The sequence below is a fragment of the Emydura macquarii genome, unplaced genomic scaffold, assembly GCF_026122565.2.
Source record: "Emydura macquarii macquarii isolate MOO-44397 ecotype Brisbane River unplaced genomic scaffold, CSIRO-AGI_Emac_v2 contig_1230, whole genome shotgun sequence".
Taxonomy (NCBI): Eukaryota; Metazoa; Chordata; order Testudines; family Chelidae; genus Emydura; species Emydura macquarii.
Window position 1 is genome coordinate 12,829,251 of NW_027131367.1, and position 25,791 is coordinate 12,855,041.

General features: G+C 48.6%; 1 protein-coding gene and 1 long non-coding RNA gene across 4 annotated transcripts; one reads left to right on the forward strand and one right to left on the reverse strand.

Annotated features, from left to right (window-relative positions):
• Window positions 1-251: 251 nt before the first annotated feature.
• On the forward strand, window positions 252-24,955 carry SLC16A5 (solute carrier family 16 member 5). Of its 2 annotated transcripts, none has more exons than XM_067547522.1 (5): window positions 252-317; window positions 5,146-5,390; window positions 17,025-17,168; window positions 18,275-19,141; window positions 22,354-24,955. In XM_067547522.1, exons 2-5 carry the CDS (start codon window positions 5,174-5,176, stop codon window positions 22,593-22,595), a joined length of 1,470 nt encoding a protein of 489 aa, XP_067403623.1. In that variant the 5' UTR covers window positions 252-317; window positions 5,146-5,173; the 3' UTR covers window positions 22,596-24,955. The 2 variants fall into 2 exon arrangements, with proteins under 2 accessions (XP_067403623.1, XP_067403622.1); XM_067547521.1 differs by lacking the exon at window positions 252-317 and adding an exon at window positions 4,127-4,608.
• On the reverse strand, window positions 2,557-23,153 carry LOC137152690 (uncharacterized). Of its 2 annotated transcripts, XR_010919573.1 has the most exons (4): window positions 23,082-23,153; window positions 21,592-22,453; window positions 8,073-8,192; window positions 2,557-2,742 (listed from the first exon to the last, which is right to left on the reverse strand). It is a non-coding gene; the product is annotated as an uncharacterized lncRNA (long non-coding RNA). The 2 variants fall into 2 exon arrangements; XR_010919572.1 differs by lacking the exon at window positions 2,557-2,742 and having other exon boundaries at window positions 7,977-8,192.
• Window positions 24,956-25,791: the final 836 nt, after the last annotated feature.

Genomic DNA, 25,791 nt, shown 5'->3' on the forward strand with positions numbered 1-25,791 from the left:
CTTTCCCAAGAGCTCTAGCGCCCCCCACCCTGAGATCCTGCGCGATCCCCAGTGGATCTAGTCCTCTCCCACTGGATGAACTCACCCGCCCCTGAGCTTCCCCCTGTAGCCAGAGATGTGCCTGCCCAGCACTGCGCTGCGCTGTTGGCTTCCATCCGCCGTGTCTCCTCCCACGCAGGGCGGAGGAGAGAAGCTAGCACGGCCCTTCGAGGAAGAGGATCGTACAGACCAGAGCCGCGGGTGCCCTCAGAGCGCTTCCCTCCCTCCCCCCGGCTCTGGGTCGGAGTCACTCCGGATGGAGGCGCCCGTGTGAACAGGTAAGCGGAGCGGAGCGGAGCGGAGGGTCCCGGGGCAGGGCAGGGGAGGGAGGGAAGGGGGTGGCCAGCCAGAAGGGCAGTTCTGGGTCCTGCACAGCCATGCACTTCCCCCGAGAGCAGAGAGGAGTCCGGGTCCCACGGCTCCGGGTTGGGGGGGGTCTCGGGTCATTGCCCCGCTAACGAGGGGGCAGGTGCCCCCAGCTGGGATCCCACTCGCCAGGGGGCTCTGCCATGACTCAGCCCAGGCTGTGACCAGCGCCAGCCCTGGCCAGCCGGAGGGGGAAGGAGGAGGGTCGGGGCTGGTTTGCTGGGCAGCTCTCTCCCAGCAGGAGCCGGCCGTGCCACCCTGCTGCGGTGCCCGGGAGAAGGGCAGGCTGGGCTCAGCCCGGCCCGGGGGGGAGCGAGCGGCAGCTCGGCTCGGCTCTGCTTTCCCTGTGCATCCTCCCCGCAGGCTGAAGGAGGGGGCCCTGCCTGCCGGCCGGCTGGTGCCTGGGGACTGGCCCTAACCCACAGTGCGTGTGTGTGTGACAGGCAGCAGGGACTGCAGCCAGGGCTCTGGACAGAGACATAAGCGCCCTGCTGGAGCTTGGGCCCCTCTGTCCCAAAGTCCCTCTAGACCCTTTGGGCAGAGCCCCACAGAGAGCTGCAGCTGGGCTCCACAGTCTCAGGGGAAAGTCTCCTCTGCTAAACCAGTCCGACCTGATCCCCTCCCCTGCCCCTGACTCAGCAAGGTAACCAGAACCATCCCTGGCATTCGAGATCTGCCACGGGGTGCCAAAGCTGGGTCCTCCAGCCAGGCTTGGGTCACGCCCAGAAGGTTGGGGCCTCAGCCCTGAGCAAGTCATGGATGGGGCGCTCTTCCAGCCACTGACCTCGCATTAATCCCTGCAGAGAGAAGGCTGGATCCTTGTCTGCGGACAGCCCAGCCTTCCGAGGGATAACTGAAGGCAAAAGCAATGGAACGAGCCATCTCGATTCTTGCACCAGATCTTTTCCTGCCTTTTCTCTTCTTGCCCACTTCGCTGGCACAGAGAATAAGGGACTCCAACCTTCACAACCAACGCTGCTCTCCCCACCCCACTGCAGCCTCCGTATCCCCAGGACATGGCAATACTGTTCCATCATCTTAGCTGCCATAAACTGGTCATCAAAGGGCCACAGCTGAGCACCTAGAAAAAGACCTCCAGGTGTGTACATAGAGTTAATCGTGTTTTACATATGGGGAAACTGAGGCACAGAGAGGACAACCTGTAGGATTGTAAAGTGAGCAAAGTGGCAGAGCTGGGTCTGGAACCCAGGTCTCTTGATGCTCAGCCATGTGCACTAACTGCAAGGGCCTGCTGCCTCCTAAAAGCGTAATGATCCGCTTGATCCTGCTCCTGTTAATGTCAGTGGCAAAACTCTCACTGACTGTAATGGGACCAGAGCCAAGTCTTATAGGAAGAAATAATCTTATCAACTAAGAACAGGCCAGAATAGACATTATTCTAACCCCGGGGCTAGTAATGAAATCTGTCACCATCTTACATGGTATCCTATCTAGCTGACTACACAGGCTGGGGTGACATGAGAACCTTTGTCCCTATGTATCTGCATATCTGTTGCTAACAAGTGTATTGTTTGTAGCAGTCACTTATTTGCCTCTCAGAGGCATGGTACCCAACACCTGGAGGTACTGTATTTATATATTTCATTCTGAATCTGTATTGCTATGGCTATGAGACCACAAACTTTAAAAAAAAAAAAAAAAAAAAAAAAAAGATTGGCACCAGCTTTTCAGTCCTCCTTGGAGGATGTGTTAGGCCCCGACAGGGAAGGAGTATCTGCAAATGCAACGTTCTCCACGGGGAAAGAGGGGCTGATGTCAGTGGCTTCAATTCCAGCCATTTTGGCTACAAAGAAAGCAAGTTGTGGTCTACTGAGCCCGCTCCCTTGGGACTCTTAACATCACCCTTCAATGGGTTGTCAGCTCACCTTCCAGTCTGGCTCAGAGTTCAGTACATTTCAGACAAGGAGTAGATAAGGGATTGGCTGTCGTGGGGAATTAGCAACGGGGGAGAAAGGTGCCGCTGGTTCACATTCAGGAAGGGTGAGCACTCTGTCAGTGACTGAGAGCTGGTCTCCTCTGGTGGCCGTTCCGTAGCTTATGCGGAAGGAGTTTGTTGGGTTTCAATTCAAGCCCCAGTGGAGAGGTTCCCAGAATGCATTTTAAGCAATCACTAACATTGGTAACCTTGATTGGCCCAAGATTGATTAGGCCATGGAGACCAAACAGCCATAGTAGTGGTGCTAACCGTGAACCGCACTGGAAGGGCAGCATGGGGGAACTGCTGTGTCTTTTGTAGATGCAGAGAGGCATCCTCAGTGTCTAGGGCTGTTAATCCAGCCTCTTCCAGGAGCGCTAAATTCACACGCCAAGAAACACCTTTAACAAAGGACAAGACACACTGATAAAACCAGATTCTGCTCTTACCCAAGGCTAGTAAAGTTGCAAGGAGTAGCTGCCCTTGTACTTCCGAGGGGCTGAAGATGAACACCATCTGTGATCAGGAGCGGATACTCCAGCTACTGTAGCATTCCACAGGTGACCAGGTGAATTACAAAGGGTTTCCTGCACTTATTACTGACAATGCTGGATTAGATGGACTCCTGGCCTCTTCCCCTACGGCAATTCCTGTGGTCCTAATGTGCTCATGCTAGCAGCAGTGATCACTTAATTACCATGGGAAGAGCTAATACAAGGCTTCAAAGTGCTGCATTTTTTTGTTGTTCTACTTGGCAGATCCAGGTGAATTGGCACCGGAATGAACTTGTTCCTGTTTACCTTTGTTCAGGCACCAGGCATGACATGGTGATCGCTCACATTCCTTGCATTAGTCAGTATATTACAGCCAGGGTGTCTCAGCATTCGTTTCAATGAGAGGCACACGGGCAGACAGACTTGTGAATCAGATTGCTGAAGAAGAAAACTTGGCTTGTAATGAGGTACATACAGTCGGTGGGGAAAGTGATTGAAAGCTACAGCAGGTGTGCCTCTGAATGGGCGATTAATTAGCCGTAGGCAGTGAGTGAGCATAAATAGGAAGCCTGGTGGAGCTGGGGGTGGCAAGGATCATTAGCTGAACAGAACACTCTAAAGAGGTGAACTGTGCACTCGGGCACAAAGACAAGCTACACTGCACGGTGCTGGGTTGCTCTCTTTGTTCGGGTCTGTGACTGCTGGGGCAGTCTTTAGGTCATGATCCAGCTAATACAGACCTGTTTGATCACACCAGAGGGACAAGCCCATGAACTAGTCAGTAGCTTTCTCTCTGCCCCTCCACAGTGTACAGAGAATTAAACTGTGCCAATCCTCACCATGTTCATTTGTGTGTTATGTCCCCACCTCAAAGTCTTCATCTACTGTGTCTCTTTTTGACTGTCCGGCCTTCAGGGCAAGGCCGATCTGTTTGTGAATGTACTGCCCAGCACAATAGGGCCTCAGTCTCAAGCGAGGCTTTTGCTTGCCCCTGTAATATAAATGTTTAATAATAGGGAAGAAACTTGCCTACACTGTCTATGCAAACAAATTAATCATATTCATTTATAGAGTGGCTATTCTGGTACCAGCTTGGTGTTTGATACTAAAGTAATGGGGGACTTTGAAACGCTGTGCTAGATTAGGTTATTCCAGGAAATGATTTAAAACATTTTACATGAAGCTACCCCTGAGGAAGAGCATGGGGCCACTGACCGTGGGGACGTTAGCAATCCCGAGGTTATTTTACAAGAATAAAAATATATTAAATCAAAATTAAAAAACCCAGACAAGCCCTAAACCAAAAGTTAAATCAGATCCATATTTATTGCAAGAAGGCAGTATGGCCCAGTGGCTAGAGCCTCAGACTGGGGGTCAGGAGACCTACATTTCATTCCTGGCTTTGCCAATGTCTCACAGTGGGACCTGGGTAAAGTAATACCCGTTCCCTGTCTTTGTCTTAGTTTCCCCCTCTGTCACATGGGGATAACGATACTAACAATGCTTCGAACAGTGCTTTGAGATCCACAGCTGAAAAGCACCGTATCAGTGTTCAGTATTGCACTGTGACCTGAAGGTTGCCACACATGGAGCCTGGCAGGCTGCCACAGAGGAGCTCAGGTTTTGCAGGGGAGGAGTGGGTCTCAGCTGAATGTTTCATGCTGCTGGACTCAGAGGGATCAACCCTGGGAACCACCAAGAGTCTCCCACGGCCGAGAGAGGGTGGAGGGAGACGCGTCTCTGAGATTAAAGTCTTGTACAGAGTGGGATTTGGTAAAGATCATGATTGGCAGCTTGAATTGTACCCAGGAGCAGGCAGGGGCTGCACAGAGGTGCCCAGCACTGCTCGTCTTACTCAGAAGAGCTATATATAATTTTTATTACTGTTGGTATGCGCGTGAGTTTCCTTCCCTCTTTAGCAGGAAGATTTTATGACCTTAGCTACCATGAGCAAGGGGACTCTATAGGCTGAAAGCAGGTGAAAGGGAAAACAAGCTCTGGGAGGGAGCTGGGTCTGACCAAGTCATACCGCAAAGGGGGCGTGTTCAGGACTGTACCTGGACACGTCCAAACTCTAGTGTAATAAAAGGGGAAGGTGTTTCATTTCCCAGGCAGTTTGGTGCCAGGATCCTGCGGTGAGAGACAGGAAGGTGCTCTGAGCAATGTAGGACAAGAGACTTTAAGCTGTGACTGGGGAAGGCTTAGGGAGCAGTGGTTCTCCTGGCCATGGAATGCAGGTGTCCGGGCTGTGATTATCCCTGCATCGCTCCGCATGCTGCTGTTTGACAGCTGAGCTGATTTTTCAAACAGGTTGGCGTGGAAGGAGGTAGAAGTGGAAATGTCCAGAGGAGGAGCAGCACATGGGACCTCCAAGGTTCAGGACCGGGGATGGGCCTGGACGGTCCTGTTGGCCACTGTGCTGCTTCAGGGGCTAACGCTGGGTTTCCCCTCTTGCATCGGGGTCTTCTTCACAGACCTGCAGCAGGAGTTCCAAGCGACCAACAGCGAGACGTCATGGTTCCCATCCATCATGACAGCAGTGCTGCACGCGGGCGGTGAGTAAGATGCCAAGTAGCGACTTTCATCTCCCTCTCCTGGCTAAGCCAGTGGACGGGGTTCATTAACTAATGAGCCTTTAACATTTCATTAAGGTAGTTGTATCCTGGTGGCTGGGTGGCTATGGGGCCTGGGCCAACACCCTAAGATGTATCCAGATCAGGCTGGCAGTACCAAACAGTGGCTTACATGAAATGAGTCTGGTGTGTCTCACCATCACTATCGGCCGTTGCAGACAATCTCAGTAGAGAGGTCACAGGTTGAATGGGACATAGACACTGAGCTCCCTCATCTCTCCAGGTCAGGCTTGAGGCACCTTGGCAGGCTAAGCCAGGGAGACGAAGGCCTAGGACAATCCCTTTCTCACCTCGGCTTCTCCAGAATGGGGAAAATGCATTTTCTCTTCCATGACAGTCTCTTGAGTGGCCCATATGACACAGCTGTCCTGGCTGTCTCTTCCCTCTCTCTGTCCCCGGAGAGCAGGTGCAATGGGACACCTTGGCCCTCCAAGTTCCAAGAGATGCTGAGATGCTTTTGCTAGGCCCATATAGCTCCCCCAACACAAACACAACTGTGTTAAAAGCAACTCTTCGGGCAGTGATGCAAAACCCAGGCAGCTGTCAGTTACGTCAGGGAAAGGGTTCAGTGGAGCTGGGCTGTCTATGAGTGCATCCCAGAACCAGAGACGTTAGAGATGGGGAAGGCCACATTCCGACACAGTTGTTGCTGACAGTTCCCCTGACCAGCATAGACAAGGCATCTTTTTCTCCGAGCTCTGCTAACCATGCGGAGCTACAGAGAATGGGCCAGTGTCATCCCTGCTGGGAAGGGAGGTAGAAGGGGTGTTTGGTGTTTTTTCTAAGTGAAGGCTGCTTTAGTTTCTGCCCTGTCCTTTCTAGGAGCCACACCAACAGCGGCTGTAGCGGGGGTGCAGTTACTGGACAGGATTTCTCAGCCAGTGTCGCCCACTTTGGCGATTCCCCTGCTGTCGGGGGGGGGCCCTTCTGGTGGCCATCTTGTGCCACCATAGGCTGGCAGACTTTCCATTGCAGGAGCCCAGCAGCTTGGTACATTAGTGGAAGCCTGCATAAAGCAGGGATGGCTTGAGCCATCTCATGAGAACGTGAGCCCTGGCTGATACTTGGCACCCCCGAGCCAACGCTCGGTTTCCTCTAGCTCACTTGTTTGGGGTGCTTATTGATTTCACTCTTTGGTCTCACCCTTTGCAATCCTGGAGCTGCTGCCTCAGTAGAGCTCCAGGGCTTGGAACCTCAGGGGACTCAGAACTGTGCCCCTGGTGCAGGAGGGCAGGTTCCACTTCGGCTGGGTGTGTGGGAACCAAATGCCGGAGCATCGCTTCTGAGAACAGAGAGATGATGCTGCAAAATAGTCACCAGGCGGGCAGCTGTGCCCCAGACAGCCCCCAGCCACTACCCTCACTACTGACTGCTGTAACTCCAGGCTTTAAAGATTAACTCCTTCTCGGGAACGTGATTTGTATTAAACCGCTCACTCCCAGGCCGTGCAAGGAGTACAGCAAGTGGCACATGATCTAAGCCAGGGGGCCAGGGAGCTGTGGCGAAAAGAGAGCCATGAGATGAGCAGCTAGTAGCTGTTAGAGAGCACTTCACAGGATCACAGAGCTACGTGGTCACTCACTAACAAATCAGAGCCCACCCGGGAGGCAGGGGAGGTGAGTATTATGAGCCACCTTTTACTGACGGAGGAACTGAGACACCAAAAATTTGACTGACTTGCCCAGCATCATGTAGCGAGTCCATAATAAAGCTCAGATTAGGAGCCACGTGCTCTTAACTCCTAGCCCCGCATTCAACACGTTAGCCCTCGGCTTACACTTGAACTGGCTTGTTGGAGCTACGTCTTATGGGGACATAACAGTCCTCTCATCCTTTAACTCCCTCCCGAAGACTCACTTCTACCATGCCATGCACAAGAAGGGACTCAAAGTCAGTATTACATTTATAGGTATATAATTATCTTTTCAACCCTTCCTAACTGTGCTGCTCACATGCCTTCACATCATCTTATTGCCGGGACCTCTCCCCATCTTCCGCCATCCCTCACCTATTGGTCAGTTGCCCCTTCCTCCATTTCCAGCCTATTGTTCTTTTGCCCTTGTTGCATCATGTCTAAATGCAACTGGGAGCTCTTTGGGGTGGGGACTTTGCCCTTTTATCTGTGCTGTGATGTACTGAACAGACCTATGGCCACTATAAAGTAATAAATAGTAACATGCTATATAGGATATACACATGTATGTCTATATGTGTGTGTATCTATTTTTATATATAATTACATATATGTACACACAAATAAACACTACACAGGTAAATCTGAGCTATACAGGCCATGCAAAAACACACCCACACCTCTCTCAAAGGATTCTGGTTGAATCATGGTAACCAGGTAACTACAAGACCAAAGTTTGAGTGTTTATGATCTCATTAGCCCCCTGAGGCCATGTGTTTTGTTTTATGTATTTGAAGAATATCAGGAGATCGCATACTAAAAATCATATACAGACCATCCCTCCATTTAGTAACATGGGGAAAAGAAAACCAGGGAAGCTTTAGATGTTTAAGATTCAAAAATAAATCCATAGTCATATTTTTGGAGTCCATCAGTGCACCATTAATCCCGAAGGGCCTGGGGAGACTGACCTGTCAGGAGAGGTTAAAAGAAGCAGCAATGGGATACATTAATTCTTGGTGTGAGCCTGAAGGAGTTGCACCCGGAAAACATCTGGCCCCTTCTGGCAGATCTTGGCTACAGAAATGACTCTGTGGATTAAATAACAAACAGGAAGAAGAATGATTTAAGCTGAGTCATGGACTAATAAGTACATAAAAGGGTGAAATGGAGCAAGAGAAAATACAGTTGATGTCAGCAAAGATTTCCCAACAGTAAGATCACAGTGACTGATCAATTCCCAGAGGCAAGCAGTGGCCCCCACGGCAGCTGAACTCATAATAAACAAAACCCTCAGAGATGTTCTGGAGAGAACAAACTGTCACTGGTAGTGGTGGGCGGGGAGTAACTCTGGTCAGCTATTAATACGTTTTCCCATCTCTTACTTTTAGATTCTGGTATTCACAAATAAACATACTTTTTCACAAGGGGAAAGTGACAGGTCTGATTATTTGGATTGCTCTTAGAAAGGCTTCAGTCATGGACCTACGAGCCAAAGTCAAGGTGAGGGGACACTACACCTGCAAAACATGAGCAGGTAGGAAGGCTGGCCTAGTGGTTAGGGTGCTACTGTGGCACTCAGAAAACCTGGGTTCAAGTCCTGTCTCTGCTACTGACTTGTGGAGTGACCTTGAGACAGTCTCGTAGCTTTTCTGTGCCTTAGTTTCCCACCTGCAAAACAGGATAATAGCATTACCCTACCTTATCGGAGTGTTGTGAGGTGCTCAGACACTCCTGCGGGGGGGCATAAAAGTACTATAGACTGAAGAAGGGCAGGTGGTCTCCAGTGGTACGATCCTGAAGAGCAGTACCTCCTGTGCAGAGAGTGCTCTAAGCTAGCTGCAGCTCCCGAGAGCTGGCACTGCAACTCCCCTGCCTGTGTAACCTGGGAGCACAGAGATCAGGATAGAACAGGTGTGCAAGGAGAACCCTCTCCACCTAGCTGACCAGAGAGCAAGTGTGAAAAATCAGGGTGGAGGGGTAATAGGCACCTATATCAGAAAAAGCCCTGAATATTGGGATTTTCCCTATAAAATTGGGACATCCGGTCACCCTAAATCCACCCCCCCGGGCTCTGCACACTCTGGGTGTGACAACTAAAATGTGGCCCCTCAAATTTGATTTCCAGACTCTTATGATCGGGGGGGGGGAAATCCAGCTAGCTCCAGAACACCCTGTGGAATGAACTGTGTTTTGCCGAGCTCTCTGTGTGTCTGTCTCTGTCTGTTTCTCCTGTGATTGTTCTGTAAACAAACTATCTGAGCTGGGACTAGGGGAAAGGAGAAGAGTTCACTGCCTGGGGTTCAACATCTGAACTCTTTTCCTGGTTACACACACATAATGCCACGCCCAGGCTGGTTAGAGGTGACACTTTAAAAAATAAATTAAAAAAAAAAAAAAAAGAGTCCAAGGCCACATGGGAAGCAATCAGTTGCTATCTGATTTGTCCCGAGTGGGGTGAAAGACACATGGCTGACAACCAGGTGAGGTAGTCAAAGGAGATTAGCACCTCAGCAGAAACAGCTTGACCCAAAAAAGTAAGGCACAGGTGCAGAAGAAGCCACACAGGAAACTATTTCGTTTAGAGATATTGCTGTTAAAGCCCTGTGGAAATAATTAGGCCAGTGTTCACACTCCTCTATGTAGATTACAGTGGTGTCTGTAGCAGACTGACATGTACTTAGAGGCCTAAATATTCCCAAGTGACTAGAAATTTCGGGTGGCACAACTTGAAACACATGATTTCCAGAGGGTGGGTAACTCAGCACTTTCTGAAAGTCAGGCCCCTTTCCAAAAATCACTAGTCATCTTTAAAAAGTTCGGCCATGGCATTTAGAATGGCCATTAGTGTTAGTTCTAGTTATAACATCTTAGCACAGGAAATGCCTGTTAAATTACCCTACCCAGAAGCTGGGTTCTTGAGAGTAGCATGGAAAAAAAAGGTATGTTGGATTGTTAGCAGCAAATCTCAGGATCCTTCCTTATTAAAATTAATCCCATCTGAGTACAATATACCGCAGTACTAAAATGATCATCCTTTGAAATAGCAATAATCAATCAACAACCACCCTTCTAGAATTAGCAGATTCCACCTAAGTCAGTGGTTTTCAACCTTTTTTCATTTGCGGACCCCTAAAAAATTTTGAATGGCAGTGCAGACCCCTTTGGAAATCTTAGTCATAGTCTGCAGACCTCCAGGGGCACATGGATCACTGGTTGAAAACCACTGACCTATGTGATTAATACTTTGTCTCTGCTGGAATCAGAGATGTGCTAACTGGAACCACGTTTAAACAGATTTATTGTTAGCATGCAAGCATGGTTTCCTTCCCCATTATGGATGTAGGAATTATTGATTTGAGACTCGTGTTATAAAACACTGGTAAAAATGATCTATGGGGACAGTCTAAAATTTACCATGTTATAATGCAGTCCCCGCTGCTTTCCAACACAATTTGATCTTATTTGTGTAGGTGTGATCATACTGTGTCATAGAATTATCTGGTCTTTACAGGGCAGAAACGTGGTTAGAATACAGTTCAGGCCTGTTTATACAGAGAATGTCAAACCATTTTACAATGTGATCCCCTGGCATGTTGCTGCATGGATGGGACTTTAGGTCTATCCTGGTTCTCAAAAAATAATTGCTCTTGTCAATAGTCACTTGGTGTTAGAAAGCTGCTAGCAACAGCTGCATTTGAACAAGGTTGTAGGTAGCATGGGCAGGATCCTAAGGGTCTGTATACACAAGCTTCAAACATATCATGAGATACATTTACAAATACAATTAAATGTTGTGAAGCGCTTAACTGCACTTAACTCTGTTCTGTGTACCCAGCCGAAATGAGGCATGTTGTATCTGAGTCCAGGGGCTAACCGTGGTATGACCAGGTCCCCAGGTGAGGGGAATTTTCAGCTCCTACTGAAATCTTTATCACGGACTTCAACTGGAGCAGAGCACAGCTTAATTTTGAAGCCCAATCTGGACCTGGGTAGACTACAGCCAATCCTGAACCCAGCCCAACCCGAAAAGTGTGGAGTTGTTACATACCCGACCTGATCCAACAACCTCCGAAATATAACAATCCCAAACATACACACTTCAAACTAAGGGCTTGTCTACACAAATAATTAGTTTGCAGCAAGCTGGGGTATGAATCTACCCCACACTAGGCTGCCACGGTCTAGCTATCCATGTGCATCTTTGAAATGGGACTAGATCAAAGCCTGTTAAACTGTTCATATGCGCTTCAGTAGGGTGCATGTGCACATGGACAGTTGGACCCTGGCAAACTAGTGTAGGGTAGTTTCCCACCAACTCGCCCCATACTAATTGTTCACGTAGACAAACCCTCAGTGATAAGAGGCTACCTAACCTGAACTGAGCCTGAATTTATGCTATGCAAATTACATCCGACCAACCCCAACACTTACAGTTGGGTCCCGTTGGATTTGGGTCAGGCTGCCCTGCAGAATGCTGAGTGCTTTTGAAAATGAACCCCCCATAACAGAGATGAGGCCTAAGAAAAGTTGGACAAGGGACCAGAGGCATCAGGGGTTGACGGGAAAAGCAACCCTTTGGCACAGTTATTCCAAAAAAGAAACAAGGGACGGGACTGTCGAGCTCACCAAGGGTTTCTCCCGACACAAATGGATGCCTTCTCCGCTCACATCTGGAAACACCTGAGCGTTCCGTATGCTGCCCCCCATCTGCGCACACAACTCCTCCTGAGATCAGGGGGAAGAACACTAGGCCCATTGGCTTTAAAAGGCTTTCTTAGACCAGCCACAGCATGAATGAGGGTTGCTATCCTGCTATGCACCAAGTAGGATGTTCCCAACAGGACCGGATGGAAATACCGTCTTGCTTATTTTCCTGACTACAAACAACTGTTTCATGGGAACTCAGAACTACCATGCAAAGTCACATGCAAGACATTAAGTTGATGAGAAAGGCATCAAAAGGATAAGGAAAGTTAAGCCTCACACTAATTAAATTTACTTTCCAAATGCTAACTCTGGGGCACTTCATGTGACATTGTGTAACCAGTAAAGTACAAGCCAGATGTGGTTACTCTGCATACCGGTCAGTACTTCTCCATTTCAGCCTGTGGACAGTTACAGCACAGAGAGAGACTGGCTCTTGCCTTCCTTACACTGGTGAGAAGCATGAGTAACGCAACTGTAGTCAATGGAGTAAAACTGGTGTGAAACCATCGGAAGAAGTGAATCATGCTCAGAGTGAGTGTGTGTGGCTTCTTTTGCACCTTTCGGCATTGATTTAGCCCTGCTCTACACCTAGAACGTGGGTCAACATAGCTATGTCAGCCAGAAATGTGAAAAAGCCACACCCCTGAGCTAGGCTGATGTAACCCGCCAGCAGAAGACTAATTGATGTTGGCAACAGACCTTGTCACACAAATCTGATTTACCTCTGTAATGCTTCCACAGTTGTTATAAGGATCATTTTAGAGCTCTCAGTCACCCAAGCTTGTTCCTCTATTTGGAATCTCTTAACAGTTCAGCCCTGACCAGACTTGCTGTTCCTAGAAGTTTATTAGTTTAAGCAAACATAACCCTCGCTGTACACCGGTCTGATCTCAAACCAGCATGAGGCTGGAACACTGCACTGGCTTCAGTAGAACTATGCCTGTCAAATTATTCCAGCCTACTGTAAGCAAAAGTAGAATTTGACTCACAGTCTCCACCAGTGTTGCCCAGGGCAGCAGATTGTCTTGAGCGGCCTCTATGTGCTAATCTTATGATTTTTATTGTTTTCTTAAAGCCCTTCCTTACTGCTGCACTCATGAGAATCTCAGCTTTCATTTGAAAAAAAGAAAGTCAGTTTCTAGCTTTCATGGTTGCAGGAAAAAAGCTTGAAAACATGAAGCACGTCCTAAAGGCTCAGAATCCAAAAGGCAAAGGAAAAAAAACCCGAACATGCATTTTTTTAAACATCTCATGATTTTTAAGTCAATCTCATGGTTTTAGGGGGCTGGACTCATTAATGTGGCTTGTCTGGGGCTGGCTATACTGCACCACCAGTCTTTAGGCTCTTCACTCCGACGTAAAACTCGGCCATCAGTTTGCTGAACCTGCCAATTACCTTTTCAAAAGCTAATTCAGTTATGAACAGGGGGAGTTCCTCAAGCAGATCAAAATATAGGCAGCTGCAGCCTTTATTTTAATCAAACTCAGCTGTTTACTTAACAATTGTGCATTTTATTTCAAATAGCAGATTGTTTTAGGCCAGGAACATGAACCAAGCTATGTTGCCACTCGGATCAGCTGCTGAAGCTTGTGACTATTTTAGATTCACTTATGTAACACTATATTTAAAAAAATAAATACCTGAAAATCCTTGAGCCTCCTCTTAGGAATAAAAGGAAAACTCTGGCTTCACTTCCTCTTCCGCTAGAGCACAGGCCCTTTAAACAGATGAGCACGTTCCGCTCTGGCAATTGGCCAGCATGTCAAGATCGGTCTGACCCTGCCCCAAAGAGAAGTGACCCAAATTTGTAATGCCAAGGGCTTGATTGACAATTTACCAGGAGCCTACGGGATGCCCTAGAGCGGCATTCAATTTACATGTTCTTAACAGACCATACATGCACACATTCACACTTGTGCACAGAGACTGCTCGAGACAATTGGCTGCCCTGGGCAAAACTTCAGTCTGCTGCTTCCCTCCTACCTGTTTGGGAGCTCATGGCAGACCCTCCCTCCCCAGCGCTTCCTCTGTTGCTGCCATTCCCACTCCTGAACCTCATGCAGCAGGGCTGGAAGCTGCTGGGCCAGATCCTGGCCTGGGGCTGCAGGGCCCTGGTGACAGACCCCAGGGAATGGGAACAGTCTGACCCCAGGCCACTGGCAGAGGGCAGCTCCCAGCCCATAGGGTCCTGGTTAATGAGGAGCCCAGACCCCCACACGCTCCCTGCAGGCTGGAGGCATTGATCTCCCTCACAAAAGGGGTGTCAGATTCCTTCCCACTAGACAGAGTGGGGGTCGCTGCCCCTTGGTCCCTCCATCCCCAGCCTGGCCTCCCACCCAGCTCCGCACCTTGGCCCCCCACACCACCAGGTCCCTACACCTGGTCCCCTGCACTCCACCTGGCCCACAGCAACCCTCACACCTTTCCAGATGAGCTCCTCGCTCTGGGCCTCGTAGCCTGGCAGCAGTGCCTCCCAAGCACGAACGCGGTCGGGTTGAAGCAGCGGCCGAGGTGGGAGCGAGGGGCTACCTGGACAGCAGGACCCGCAGGTGTGGGCTGGGTGCTGCCAAGGGCCTGGCAGCTCTTGCAGTGACACCAGGAGCAGCCCTGACCGTGAGCCACTCAGCGCCCGTGATCTTTCCATGCTGGGGGGCGGGAGGCAGCTGGGGAGGGGGGCAGCTTCCTGTTCCTCGGAGCCCCAGCTGGTAGCTGTCCCCCCCCCCACCTCCTGGGCAGCCTCATCTCCTCCCACCCTGACACCTGCCGAGTCTGTCTAGAGCTAAAGCAGTCTCTGCTTGTGCTTTACATTTTCTTGCTAGATGGACAGAAATCGCTTGTTAGCCGAACTCAGCAGTAATATAAACAATAAAACCCAGCCCTCACTCCGGGGACATACAGCAGACATGGGCTCTGGCCTGTTTGAAGCATTAGACTCTGTGGCCACATCTCTGGTATTTGTGGTCCTGGAAGCCGGACGCCTGGCTTCTATCCCCAGCTCTGTCACTGTATCATTGCACCATTCAGGTTTTCCCTCTCAGAAAGGGAGCTGATGACACCGGCCCCTCCGCTTGCCAAGCACGTTGGGACTAATAGATGTAAGTAGCTGCATCAGCAACATAGTGTTATTAGTCTCTGAGGTGGAGCAATTGCACAGCAGATGCGCAACTCCACAGGTCACGGCTTGGATGCCCTATGACCCTAACAGGTTTGACTTTAATACAGGCAGAAATGTGTCCCTCATTCCGTTTCTACATAACATGACTCTCCCCAAGGGCATTTCCTATCTCTCTCCCATCCTCGACTTGTTTCAGAACTAATCTGTCTTCTCTTTCAGGGGAACTCTCATCCCTGGCTGAATATTGTCCATTTCTAGGCTTCTGAAACATCCACTCCTCTGTTAGTTTGCGCGAAGCTGTTGAGAGCTCAGAATGCCCTTCCACCTCTTTGCCTCTGTGATTATCCCTGCGGTTGTATTCATCTCCTTTCCCAGGAAGCAGAGCACTGAGCTAGCCACTAGGGATAGCTCTGGGGTGCAGGGATTTTAGAGTCACTTACAGAAATGTTTTCAAGCAGGCACCCAAAGGGATAGGTGCTAGAAGCTGCTTTGGTTCCAGTGAGATCCATCAGCAAAGCACTAACGGAGCTGTCAGCAGGCACTGGCTCCGTAACTGATGCTGAATAAAGTGGAGAAAGAGAGAGAGAGGAAGGAAGAATGTAAAGAAGGTTTTACTGGAGGCTCAGAGCCTGATGAGAGGAGTCATTCAGTCCAGTGGGGAAACTTCTGAACAGCTGCTGTGATCTTTTCATTAGAATTTGACCCAAGCTGCAGAGTTTGCACCCAGCTCTAAACTCCTCCTAGCTTTATGTACAAGCTTTTTAAGGCCTCCAGCCCTGTATTATCTGAGCATTTCACAAGCATTAATAAATGAACCCGCACAGCACTCCTGTAAGAGAGGAAATTAGCACTATCCCCTTTTACATGTGAGGAAACTGAGATGCCAAGTGACCAAGGTTCATGCCAGGGTCACCCAAGAATTCTGGGTCAGAGCTGGGCTAGAACTCTTCCGTGCCCCAGGCTGATGCCTGAGGAGCCAGTTTGGGCCTATTGCTGCATTTACAGCCCAGTTGTAACACTCTGTTAGACTTCCTGAGTCTAGCGCCTTGAGCCAGCACCTCCTAGCTGTGACTGACAGGGCCTCCAGGCCAAAGCCAGCCTGGGAGAAGTGGGAAGTGTCTGGGAGCCGTACCCACTTGCACAAGGGTTCATCTCTTTCTGGTTGAGTGGATTTTCCTCTATATTTTGCTGCTCTTGAGTGCTTCATTCTGCCATTTTCCCTCCTTCTTTATGCTGCGGTATCATCTGGAGTATCCGCCCGTCCCTACTCATCACCTCCCCTTCTTCCTCTCCTCATTCACCCCTCGCCCTCCCATATCCTTCCCTCCTGCAGTACGGGAGCTCTCCCCAGACATTGCTCTGCTCTTATAGGGAATCAGAGTGCCGCAAGGAGCCAAGTGGAAGCTCTGCTGGACCTGGAGCAAAGTTGGCGCTGGGAGTGGCAAGTGGGGTGCAGTGCTGGAGTATCACTGTGGACTGCTCCAGCCCCCGTGCACACATGGAGCTTGGGGATGGGGTGCCCAGCACTGAACTGGAGGCTGACTGAGAGATGTCTGTAACATTGAATTGCAAAACATTTCAAAAGCCACAGGGTCAAGATTACATCTTTGTCCCATCCCCTTCCTAGAGGCCAGTAAATGGAGCTAGATCTCTGGCCAGGGTCCATTTCCAGCGGGCACAGAAATCCAGCTCACGTTCTTCTCCTCTTCAAAAACATGCCCAGAACCTATCCCACGTAAGCACAGAATTCCATTTGAAGTGCCTTCCCTCTGCCCCCATTCAAAGGGCTTTACCCAGAATCCACCCCACAGAAGCATGGAGATCCTTTTCTCGTTCTTACCCTAAAGGCCAGTGGATGCTCAGATCAAGGGCGTCTTCTCCCTGCCTAACGTACTGAAGCAGGAGGCTGGGGGTCAGAAGAATTGGGTTCTATTTCCGTGCGACCAGGGACAATCACAGGGAAATTCCGAACTACATCACATTGTGCACTCAGAACCAGCGGAGCTTTGTTCCTGCAGACACTAGAGAGTAAAACCCAAGACAGAACCACTTGTCCAGCCTTGATGCCTGTCCTGATGCTTGTTGGTTGTTTTACAGGCCCCCTCTGCAGCATCTTGGTGGAGCGATTCGGCTGCAGGTTCACAGTGATGCTGGGTGGCCTGCTCAGTGGAGTGGGCATGGTTGCCAGCTCCTTCTCCAAGTCCATCAGCCAGCTTTACATAACAGCTGGCTTCATTACAGGTGAGTACTGAGGTAGGGCATGAAAAAGTATTCGCTGTGGTTGATATTTGCATGTAAATAGCGTCCAGGGGGAATGAGTGTGTAGGTTCTTCCCTCGCCTGACAAGCGGGAAAGATCAGAAGAATCGCAGCTCAACAGGATTAATATCCTGAATAGCCAGTACCCTTCTCCATTCCCCTTTCTTCCACCCATCGTTTAGCTGGGCTCTCTGGGAACTGCTTCTCCTGTGAGCCACAGGGGGCTATGGGGCCCTAATGACTACCACTTTTAGAAGCTGGCTGGTGATTTATTTTTGAGGACAGGGGAGGGAGCATACACCTTGTACAGGGCAGCAGATTTTCTGGACCCTAATTTGACTGGAACCAGAATTTGGTGTGTTGGGGAATGTTATCCAAGTGGATTGTGTGTGCCCATCTTTCACTCCTCCTGCTCTACGGAGAGATGGAGACACCTTTTTTCTAAGAACAAACATAATAATGTGACGGGGTTTTGTACAGAACAAACGTCTCCCCTTCTAAATCACTCTTCTGGAGCTGGTCTTGGTCTCTTGCTCGCTTGTAACATCAGACAATAAATTTCTGCAGCTCACCTTGGGATCTGATCCCCTCAGATCTTGCAAGCGAGGCAGGGTTAGAACCGCTCAACACCAGCAGGGGAGACCTACATCCAGCTCCTTAGCGCTGCTAAGGATTCAGTGGGCGTCACGCTTCATTTTGAGCCACTAGTGAATGAATGTGCCTCAAAATGGTGCGGCGGCCCAGAGCTGCTGCTGCTGCTGCTGCAGGAGATGGAAAATGGAAGTCGTGGCCACTTCTGGTCATTAACAATCCCACAGCCATTTTAACAAGAGCCGAGTGTCTTGGACACATCGCCGTTTAGATCAGTACACTCAGCCTAAGGCTGCCCACAGCTTCATTTAGGTACAGCATTCAGCTTCATCTCCCATCCTAGCATTTCTGCATGCTGTTATACAGCTGCCATCCTGTATATGGATGCAGGTCAGCACTGGAAGAAGTGGCGCCTGGGTCTTTGAGGTCTTTCCAGCCCAAAGGCTCTTGCAGCTATATAGAAATATAAAATATTGCCTTTTTTTTTTTTTTTAAAAGGCCTAGGATCATGTTTTGGCTTCCAGGCGGGAGTGACCGTGCTGGGCTACTACTTCGTGCGCCGACGGGCTTTGGCCAACGCCTTCGCATCCACGGGTGCCTCCATCGGTCTCACGCTGTGGCCGTTGATCTCTCAGTACTTGCTGGATGAGATGGGCTGGAGAAACTCTTTCCTCATCTTTGGGGGGGTGCTGTTGAACTGCTGTGTCTGTGGGGCCGTGATGAGACCAGTCCCGCTTGGGCCCCCTCCGTCACCGCTGCAGGCCAGTGCGGGACAGGAGCCAGGCAACTCAGCTGCAGATGCACAGCTGTCCAACGGAGCCGGCCCTCATCAAGTGGAGCCCGCGCGGCAGGCCAGGTTTGCTGCTTGCAGGCGGACGCTGCAGAAGTACCTGGCTTTTGATATCTTCTGCAAAAACAAAGGTTACCAGATTTACACCATTGGTGTAACCTGGATGGTGATGGGCTTTGTGCTGCCCCTCATCTACCTGGTGCCTTACGCCATCGTGAATGGGGTGGAGGAGCGCAGGGCCGCCCTCCTCATTTCCATCATCGGCTTCATCAACATCTTCATGCGCCCCATGGCTGGGCTGCTCTCGGGACTCAACATCTTCACCGGGAAGCGGATCTACCTGTTCAGCCTGGCCGTGCTGCTCAATGGACTCAGCAATCTCATCTGTGTCATCTCAGCCGACTTCAGCGTGCTCATCTTCTATTGCGTCATCTACAGCATGTCCATGAGTGGTATTGGGGCACTGATCTTCCAGGTGCTGATGGAAGTGGTGGAGATGGACAGGTTCTCCAGTGCCTTAGGGCTCTTCACCGTCCTGGAAAGCGTCACCATCCTCATTGGACCCCCACTCACAGGTGAGAGAGCAGAAACGTTATTGGAGACCCATTGACAGCAGCAGGCTGGGGAAAGGACAGGGGGTATTAGGCCTCTAATGACAGACATTTGGGAATGTAACAGAGAGGGAGGGAGGAGCTGTCAAACTTCCATGGGCAATGGGGCAGGGGGCACCATTACAGGAGAGTCAGAAGGGAGTTATCAGCCCCTACTCACAGGTGATTAAGGGTTTGCATAGACTTTAAGGTCAGAAGGGACCATTATGATCATCTAATCTGACCTCCTGCACAATGCAGGCCACAGAACCTCACCCACCCATTCCTGTAATAGACCCCTGACCTATGACTTACTGAAGTCTTCAAATCATGGTCTAAAGACTTCAAGGTACAGAGAATCCACCAGCGAGTGACCTGTGCCCCATGCTGCAGAGGAAGGTGAAAATATCCCAGGGCCTCTTTCAGTCTGCCCTGGGGGAAAATTCCTTCCCAATCTCAAATATAGCAATCAACTAAACCCTGAGCATGTGGGCAAGACTCACCAGCCAGACACCTGGGAAAGAATTCTCTGTAGTAACTCAGAATCCACCCCGTCTAACACCCCATCACAGGCCATTGGGCATATTTACCGCTAGTAATCTAAGATCAGTCAATTGCCAAATTAGGCTGTCCCACCAAACCATCCCCGCCATAAATTTATCAAGCTCAGTCTTGAAGCAAGCTAGGTTTTTTGCCCCCACTGCTCCCCTTGGAAGACTGTCCCAGAACTTCACTCCTCTGATGGTTAGATGAGATCATAATCTGTAAACGCCTATACTGGGAATAAAAGAGTGATAATAAAGGGCTCTTCAAACCTAGTAGACAAAGGTGTAACAAGATCTAATGTCTGGAAGTTGAAGCTAGACAAATTCAGACTGGAAATACAGTATAAATTAACAGTGAGGGTAATTAACCATAGGAACAACTTACTCAGTCTCCTTCTTGATAGTCATCTGCATTATTTGCTGTGTTACACTGCAATGCTTTATGCAGAAAGGACAGAGACACTGACAAAGACACCTAGTGATGTTGAGCCCTTCCAGTAAAGTGGCAGCTTACCCTGAATGCCACTAGGTATCTTATCAGCATCTCTGCCCCTTCTGCATAAAGTACTGCAGTACATGCCAGGCAATAACTCAGCTGGCTGACTATCAAGAGGAAGATTCAGTGGTACGGACTGTGAATCCCAAAGCTTAGGGTCTGACTCCCTGACTCCGCGGGAGCTGGGCGTGCTATGGAGAGGACACGGCTATGCCCCTGGGAGTGAATTTTGTTCTGCTCAGCGGCAGACCAGGCTGGATGCACAGAAGTAGCAATGAATGGTTCTAAGGACGCTGATATTCTCGAATGGTGCCCTAGATGCAGAGCTGTGCACAGGTTCATCAGTTCAGCATGACAAGCAGCCAGAACGTGCTGCTGCTTAGAACCTGAATGTAATCATTTGAACAGGTTGCCTACCCGCAAGGGCCTTAAAGGGGCCCAGGCAGTGCTTAGACCAGAGTAGGATGGGGTAGGATTGAAGAGACTTTGAGAGTTTGGACAGGATACGCCAGACACAGAAAAATCAAGAGTTGGCAGCCAATCCATTAACGTTGCACTGGTCTGAGCCTCGGGCCATTCTGCCCCGTGCCTTATAAACCACCTAACGCTGGTGAAATGCCAGCTTGCCTCTGCCCTGGCTTATCAGGCTGCCTTTCTCTCAGTGACCTCTCTTCTCCCTATGGCACCTGTCCAGGTTATTTTATATTGTCCTGTACTGTGTCATTCCCCGCTATATGAGTGCAGCGCCGGCTGTAAGTGACAGAACACAGCCTTCAAGTGTGCATTCGGCAGGGTAAGCCTGCAAACTCTGGGCCATTCTAATAACAAGATGATGATCCCATCTGTCCCTACCTTCCAGGAATGTGCAGAGACTTATGCATTCATGTTTGTTACTAGCTTTGAGAGGTTCTGATGGCAAGTGGTACAGCAGGGCACTGCTTTTTTAGTGTTAATTAAACAGTAAGAATATATTTACTTTTGCTTTTCATACATGTACACAGGGCCCTTGTATAAAAGGAGAAATCCTGACAAAGGTGCCATTAATTAAAATGTTAACATTTAACACACGCAAGTAATGAATGTTACTGCAGAATTCTCCCCTCCCCCCCCCAATATAGGGGACTTCACACATGCTAGCTGAATACTGCCTGATCTGTCTTTTTCTTTCCATCCGTAGCCTCTGGGAAGGTTAATTATTTGCACACAGTAAATATCAGTATTTTAATGATCAGCATTGCACACAGCCCTTCTAGAAGGCGAGGCTTTATGTCTTTACAGCACTTTAAGAACATTGGTTTGCTAGTATTTGTTGCTCTGCAAATTCTCCCCATTCTGACAGTCCCATTTTAAAGTGTTTTCAGAGCAGAGGCCAAACCAAGTTGATTTTTACAGACCTGTCATCTTATTTGCTTTGTCCTCGGACCTCAGACTTCGCAGGGCAACGCACTCCACTCTTTGGTGACTAACAGCAGCAAAGGCTCAGAGGCCCCAGTTGCCGAAACGAATAAATAAATTGCATGAGAGGGAAGCTGGATTCCCTGCCACCTCTTCTTTACTGCCTTGGCCCCTTATTGAGCAAACATTCATGGCCACAGCAGAAAGCACAGCCCAGCTGTGTGTACTAATAGCCCTCAGGCCACACAAAAGAGAAATTAACCCATGTGTGGACACTTTGCATGTTGGCCTGGTTCAGAGACAAAACAGACCAAGCCCTTGTGAGGCCATTTCAGAGCAATATTTGCCATAAGTGCCATTTCAGGAAAAAGAGACATACAACACCCATTACACCACATCCTTATTTAGTTCATTGCTTCACTATTCCTTCCTCACAAGCTAGTAGACTAGCTCCCAGCTGCAGTGTAGACATACCCCCGAGGGACTGTAATTACATCAGCTTCCAGCACCTGTATAGTCTTTGCCTGGCATTCTGCTGAGATAGGGTATCACCATATTGTCCTACCATGGTGGGTAGCTGTGTGCTGTGAAACAGGTACTTTGTTCCACTTCAGAAGCAGCTGCATTTCAGTGGTGGGTGACCTGAGTACTGTGCATGTGGCAGTTTATGAACTGCTGTTGGTCCCTGGGGACTGTGTCAGTGTAAGATACTATTCTGTGGTGTGCAACTTCATTCTGGCTGAGCTCTGATTCTGTTTCAGGTCTTCTGGTAGATCTAACTGGCCAGTTCAGTTATGTCTTCTATGCCTCCAGCTTCTTCATGGTGTCAGCTGCGCTCTTCATGGGTTTCAGCTTCTGTGCCTTGGACAGAAAGAATAAACTGAAAGAGATTCCAAAGCCAACCTCGAATAACCCCTCCAGATACCAATACACTGAAGTGCCAACTAACCCAGAGCCTGAAAAACAAGCCCCTCCTGCAATTATGTACATCACAAGCATCTGAACGAAGAGGCCATAGAATTCTGTGACCCACCCAACCGCAATATGCAGTGTAACTGCAGGCAGATGGGAAAGAAAATGCCTGTTTTCCACAATAATCCATCTGCCTCCTGCAGTGAGCATCTACTTGGCAGCATAGTCTGATTCCGGATGGAGGATCCAGATCAAAGGCTGAGCCCAGAGCCCTGCAACAGCCAGAAAGCCAAAGAACAAGGAGCACTGTTTGTACCTGGTACAAGTCCATGGGGCAAGGATAGTAGTTCTGTGACTTAACATTTGTGTTACTTTAAGTTAATAGAATTAAACTGACAGTGACTTTTTTTTTTTTAAAGGCCATTCATTTTTTATATATTTCAGTTTTTAAGACTGGAAAGATCGATTAGGTCACACACTACAATGGTTCCTGACACAGCGACATTAGTCGGTCCTGGAAGAGTTAAAATACCACTGAATCACCAAGTCTGGACATGCCAACCCAGCAACGACTAACCTTGCAGTGAAGTCATCTGCTTGCCTCCCATAGGGGGCAGGGAAAACCCCTTTTTGGAAGGATGTGTTGCTGCTTTCTCCCCCATCTCTGGATATTGAATGGAATAATTGCACAGCTTGTAGAACCCAGGCTAGTTTCTGCTATCAGTTGTGCCTAAGCCAAATGAATTTTTTGCAAGCTAGTCACCAAATCTTTCCTGCATTTCAAGGGCATTTTCAGGGAAACAAAGGTTCAAATCCAAAGCCCCAGTAAAACTGGACAGACTCAAAGTGCCTGCATTTTATAGCCTGTGCCATGATGTCTGAAGCTGTCTCCTCTCCACCTTCGCCATGATGTGCTGCAAGACAGAATTAGACGGTTCATGGCCCGGGTGAATGCACTAAGAAACAGGGAGAATGAGTGGAAAATACAGGGATGGACATTTTTTCTAGTCCAAGACCAGTACTTTGAAAAATGTACCAGGCCTGAAAGCAATTGCACTATTCCAGACATAGGGCCACGTTCAAAGTTAGAGTAAGCTAGACTCCTTTACACTCAGCAGGCCAGCTCCTCATGCAGATTCTCAGATATAATTACATCCATTTATTTTCCAGTGCAAAAGGGAGTCTATGTTGGTGTCATTTATGTGCTAGAGTCAGAAGAAAATGAGGAGGGGAAAGATGTGGGGAAATTTCACTTACACATTCTTACACTCGTTAGTGGCCTTTCTTGCTACACTCCTATTCTGTGGCCTTAGCATGTGAATTATACCAGCTTGAACGCCCTTTGGTCCCTTAGTGAACCAAATTCAGAGATGTGGGTGTAAATTACATGTTAGTAAATAAGTTTGTCCCCATACAAACATAAAGGAGTCTAGAGGACATCTAAGATGGTGTAACATGGAAGACGCTATTTCGCCAGCTTAGACTCTTCTTTTGATGTAGTCCAGGATACCAGCTATTATAACGCACATAAAATCCAATGCAATTTTTGCTTTTATTCTGCTTCAGTTCTGAAATAACTAGCAGCAGATCTCTCTCAGAACATTGGAGATGGAGATTAGTCCTTTAATCCTTTTTAAAGATGGGAGTTTAAGATGCTATCAGCATAGGAAGCACTGGCTTCTAGCTTTATGGTTCCCAAGATAGTAGATACTAAAGTCATGTCATAATTCTAATGAAAGAAAAACAGCTAGAGCCGCCAATTAGAATGATGTGATTACGAGGTCCCAACCTGATAAGCCTAGAAACTAATGCATTCAAGCTTCCAAGCATTCCAGACTATATACTCCTTCGTATCTAACCTTTATGGTCTGTGAGGATCCCCCAATCTAGCAGTGCCTTTTTTGACAATGATCCAACATACTTTGCCTACCTTTGTCAAATATATCCTTAAATAAGATTACTGGTGGGAGATGTTTATATGCAGCCATGTGCTTTTTAAGAAACATCTTATCTCAAGTCATATGTGTTTAGTAACTTGTGTGAAGCTTAAACGGCCAACAACCACAAAGCAAACACGTGGAATTGTTGCCACTCAGCTTGGTTATACACAAGCACTCTTTGTTTCTTAAGGAAATGTGCAGTTTTTCTCCTGTGTCAGAACAAATCAGTGAGAAGGGACCAAGTCTCAGACCTGTTCTAGATTTTGTGAATAAAGATGTTCGGCAACAGCATGTATGGGGTTTGGGTGGTTGTTTTTTTTAACATGATCCCTAAATTTTAAATTCAGTTCAGTGGTTTATGTTTCCTGCCACTCCTTCCTAACCTTTTCTTCTCCCAGGAAGGTGGAGTCAACTGATGTTTACTTACCTCAAGGTCCCCTGTTGTAATGAATGTCCTGGCCAAGGAAGGCTGGAGGTGGCTGTTGCCAGAGCCCATCAAAATTGCTCCCAAGTTAGACAGAATAGTCACTTGAAGAAGCAATGGAAGGCATCTCCCTCCCTTTCAAGAGCTGACTGTGCTGCATCTGCAGCGCTGCTAGTCATGGCTCACTCAAGGGAAGGAACAGTATGATGCACGCTGCCCCCCACCTCCCAATGTGCTAAAGAAAAAGAACTAACACACTTCACACACTCAGCAAACTGACAAACAGCAATCATTTCTTCCACTACTGAAAAGAAACTCGGGGATGGATGTGAATAGCGTGTACCTAAGCAGCAACATTACACAACAGTTTAGGGCAGAGAGCGAAGATATATTTCTCCAGAAACAGGAATAGAGAATTGTGTTTTGCTACTTCTAAATTACAAGGCCAGTGCCCTAGTTTTTGTTTGGATTGGCTTTCACACAAGTTGAGACATTTTTCTGGGAAGGAAAAGAAATGGTTTATAGTTAACAGGTGGCATATTAAATTCATGATTGGTAACTGACTCAGCTCTTACTGTGCTGGCATGTGAGAAACCACACTTCATCATGTCTCTTCTTTCTGGATTAATAGGGCCAGGGATTACAGCTCCTCTTGGATTTTGGTTGATAGCTGTTGCTTCACCTTTACGATGAAACCACTTCTCCTCCTCCTCCTCCTCTCATTAATCCACATCCCTTCTGCCTCTTTTCTCAACCTAGACTCTAAGCTACTCTGGGCTTGGTCCTTGTATTTATTCATAAAGGGCAATGCACACTGATGGCACAACAGGAATAATAATAATAAAATTCCCCCTTGGAGCGATACAGCAGAAGATGGAGATTAGCATTCAAGCCCTGAGGGCCTTGAGGTCAAAAGAAAATAA

Coding starts and splice junctions, on each gene's coding strand:
- SLC16A5 (XM_067547522.1), top strand. CDS start 5,174: ATGTCCAGAGGAGGAGCAGCACATGGGACCTCCAAGGTTCAGGACCGG. Junction 17,169..18,274: donor AACAGCTGGCTTCATTACAG/GTGAGTACTGAG, acceptor TTTTTTTAAAAG/GCCTAGGATCATGTTTTGGC. Junction 19,142..22,353: donor CATTGGACCCCCACTCACAG/GTGAGAGAGCAG, acceptor ATTCTGTTTCAG/GTCTTCTGGTAGATCTAACT.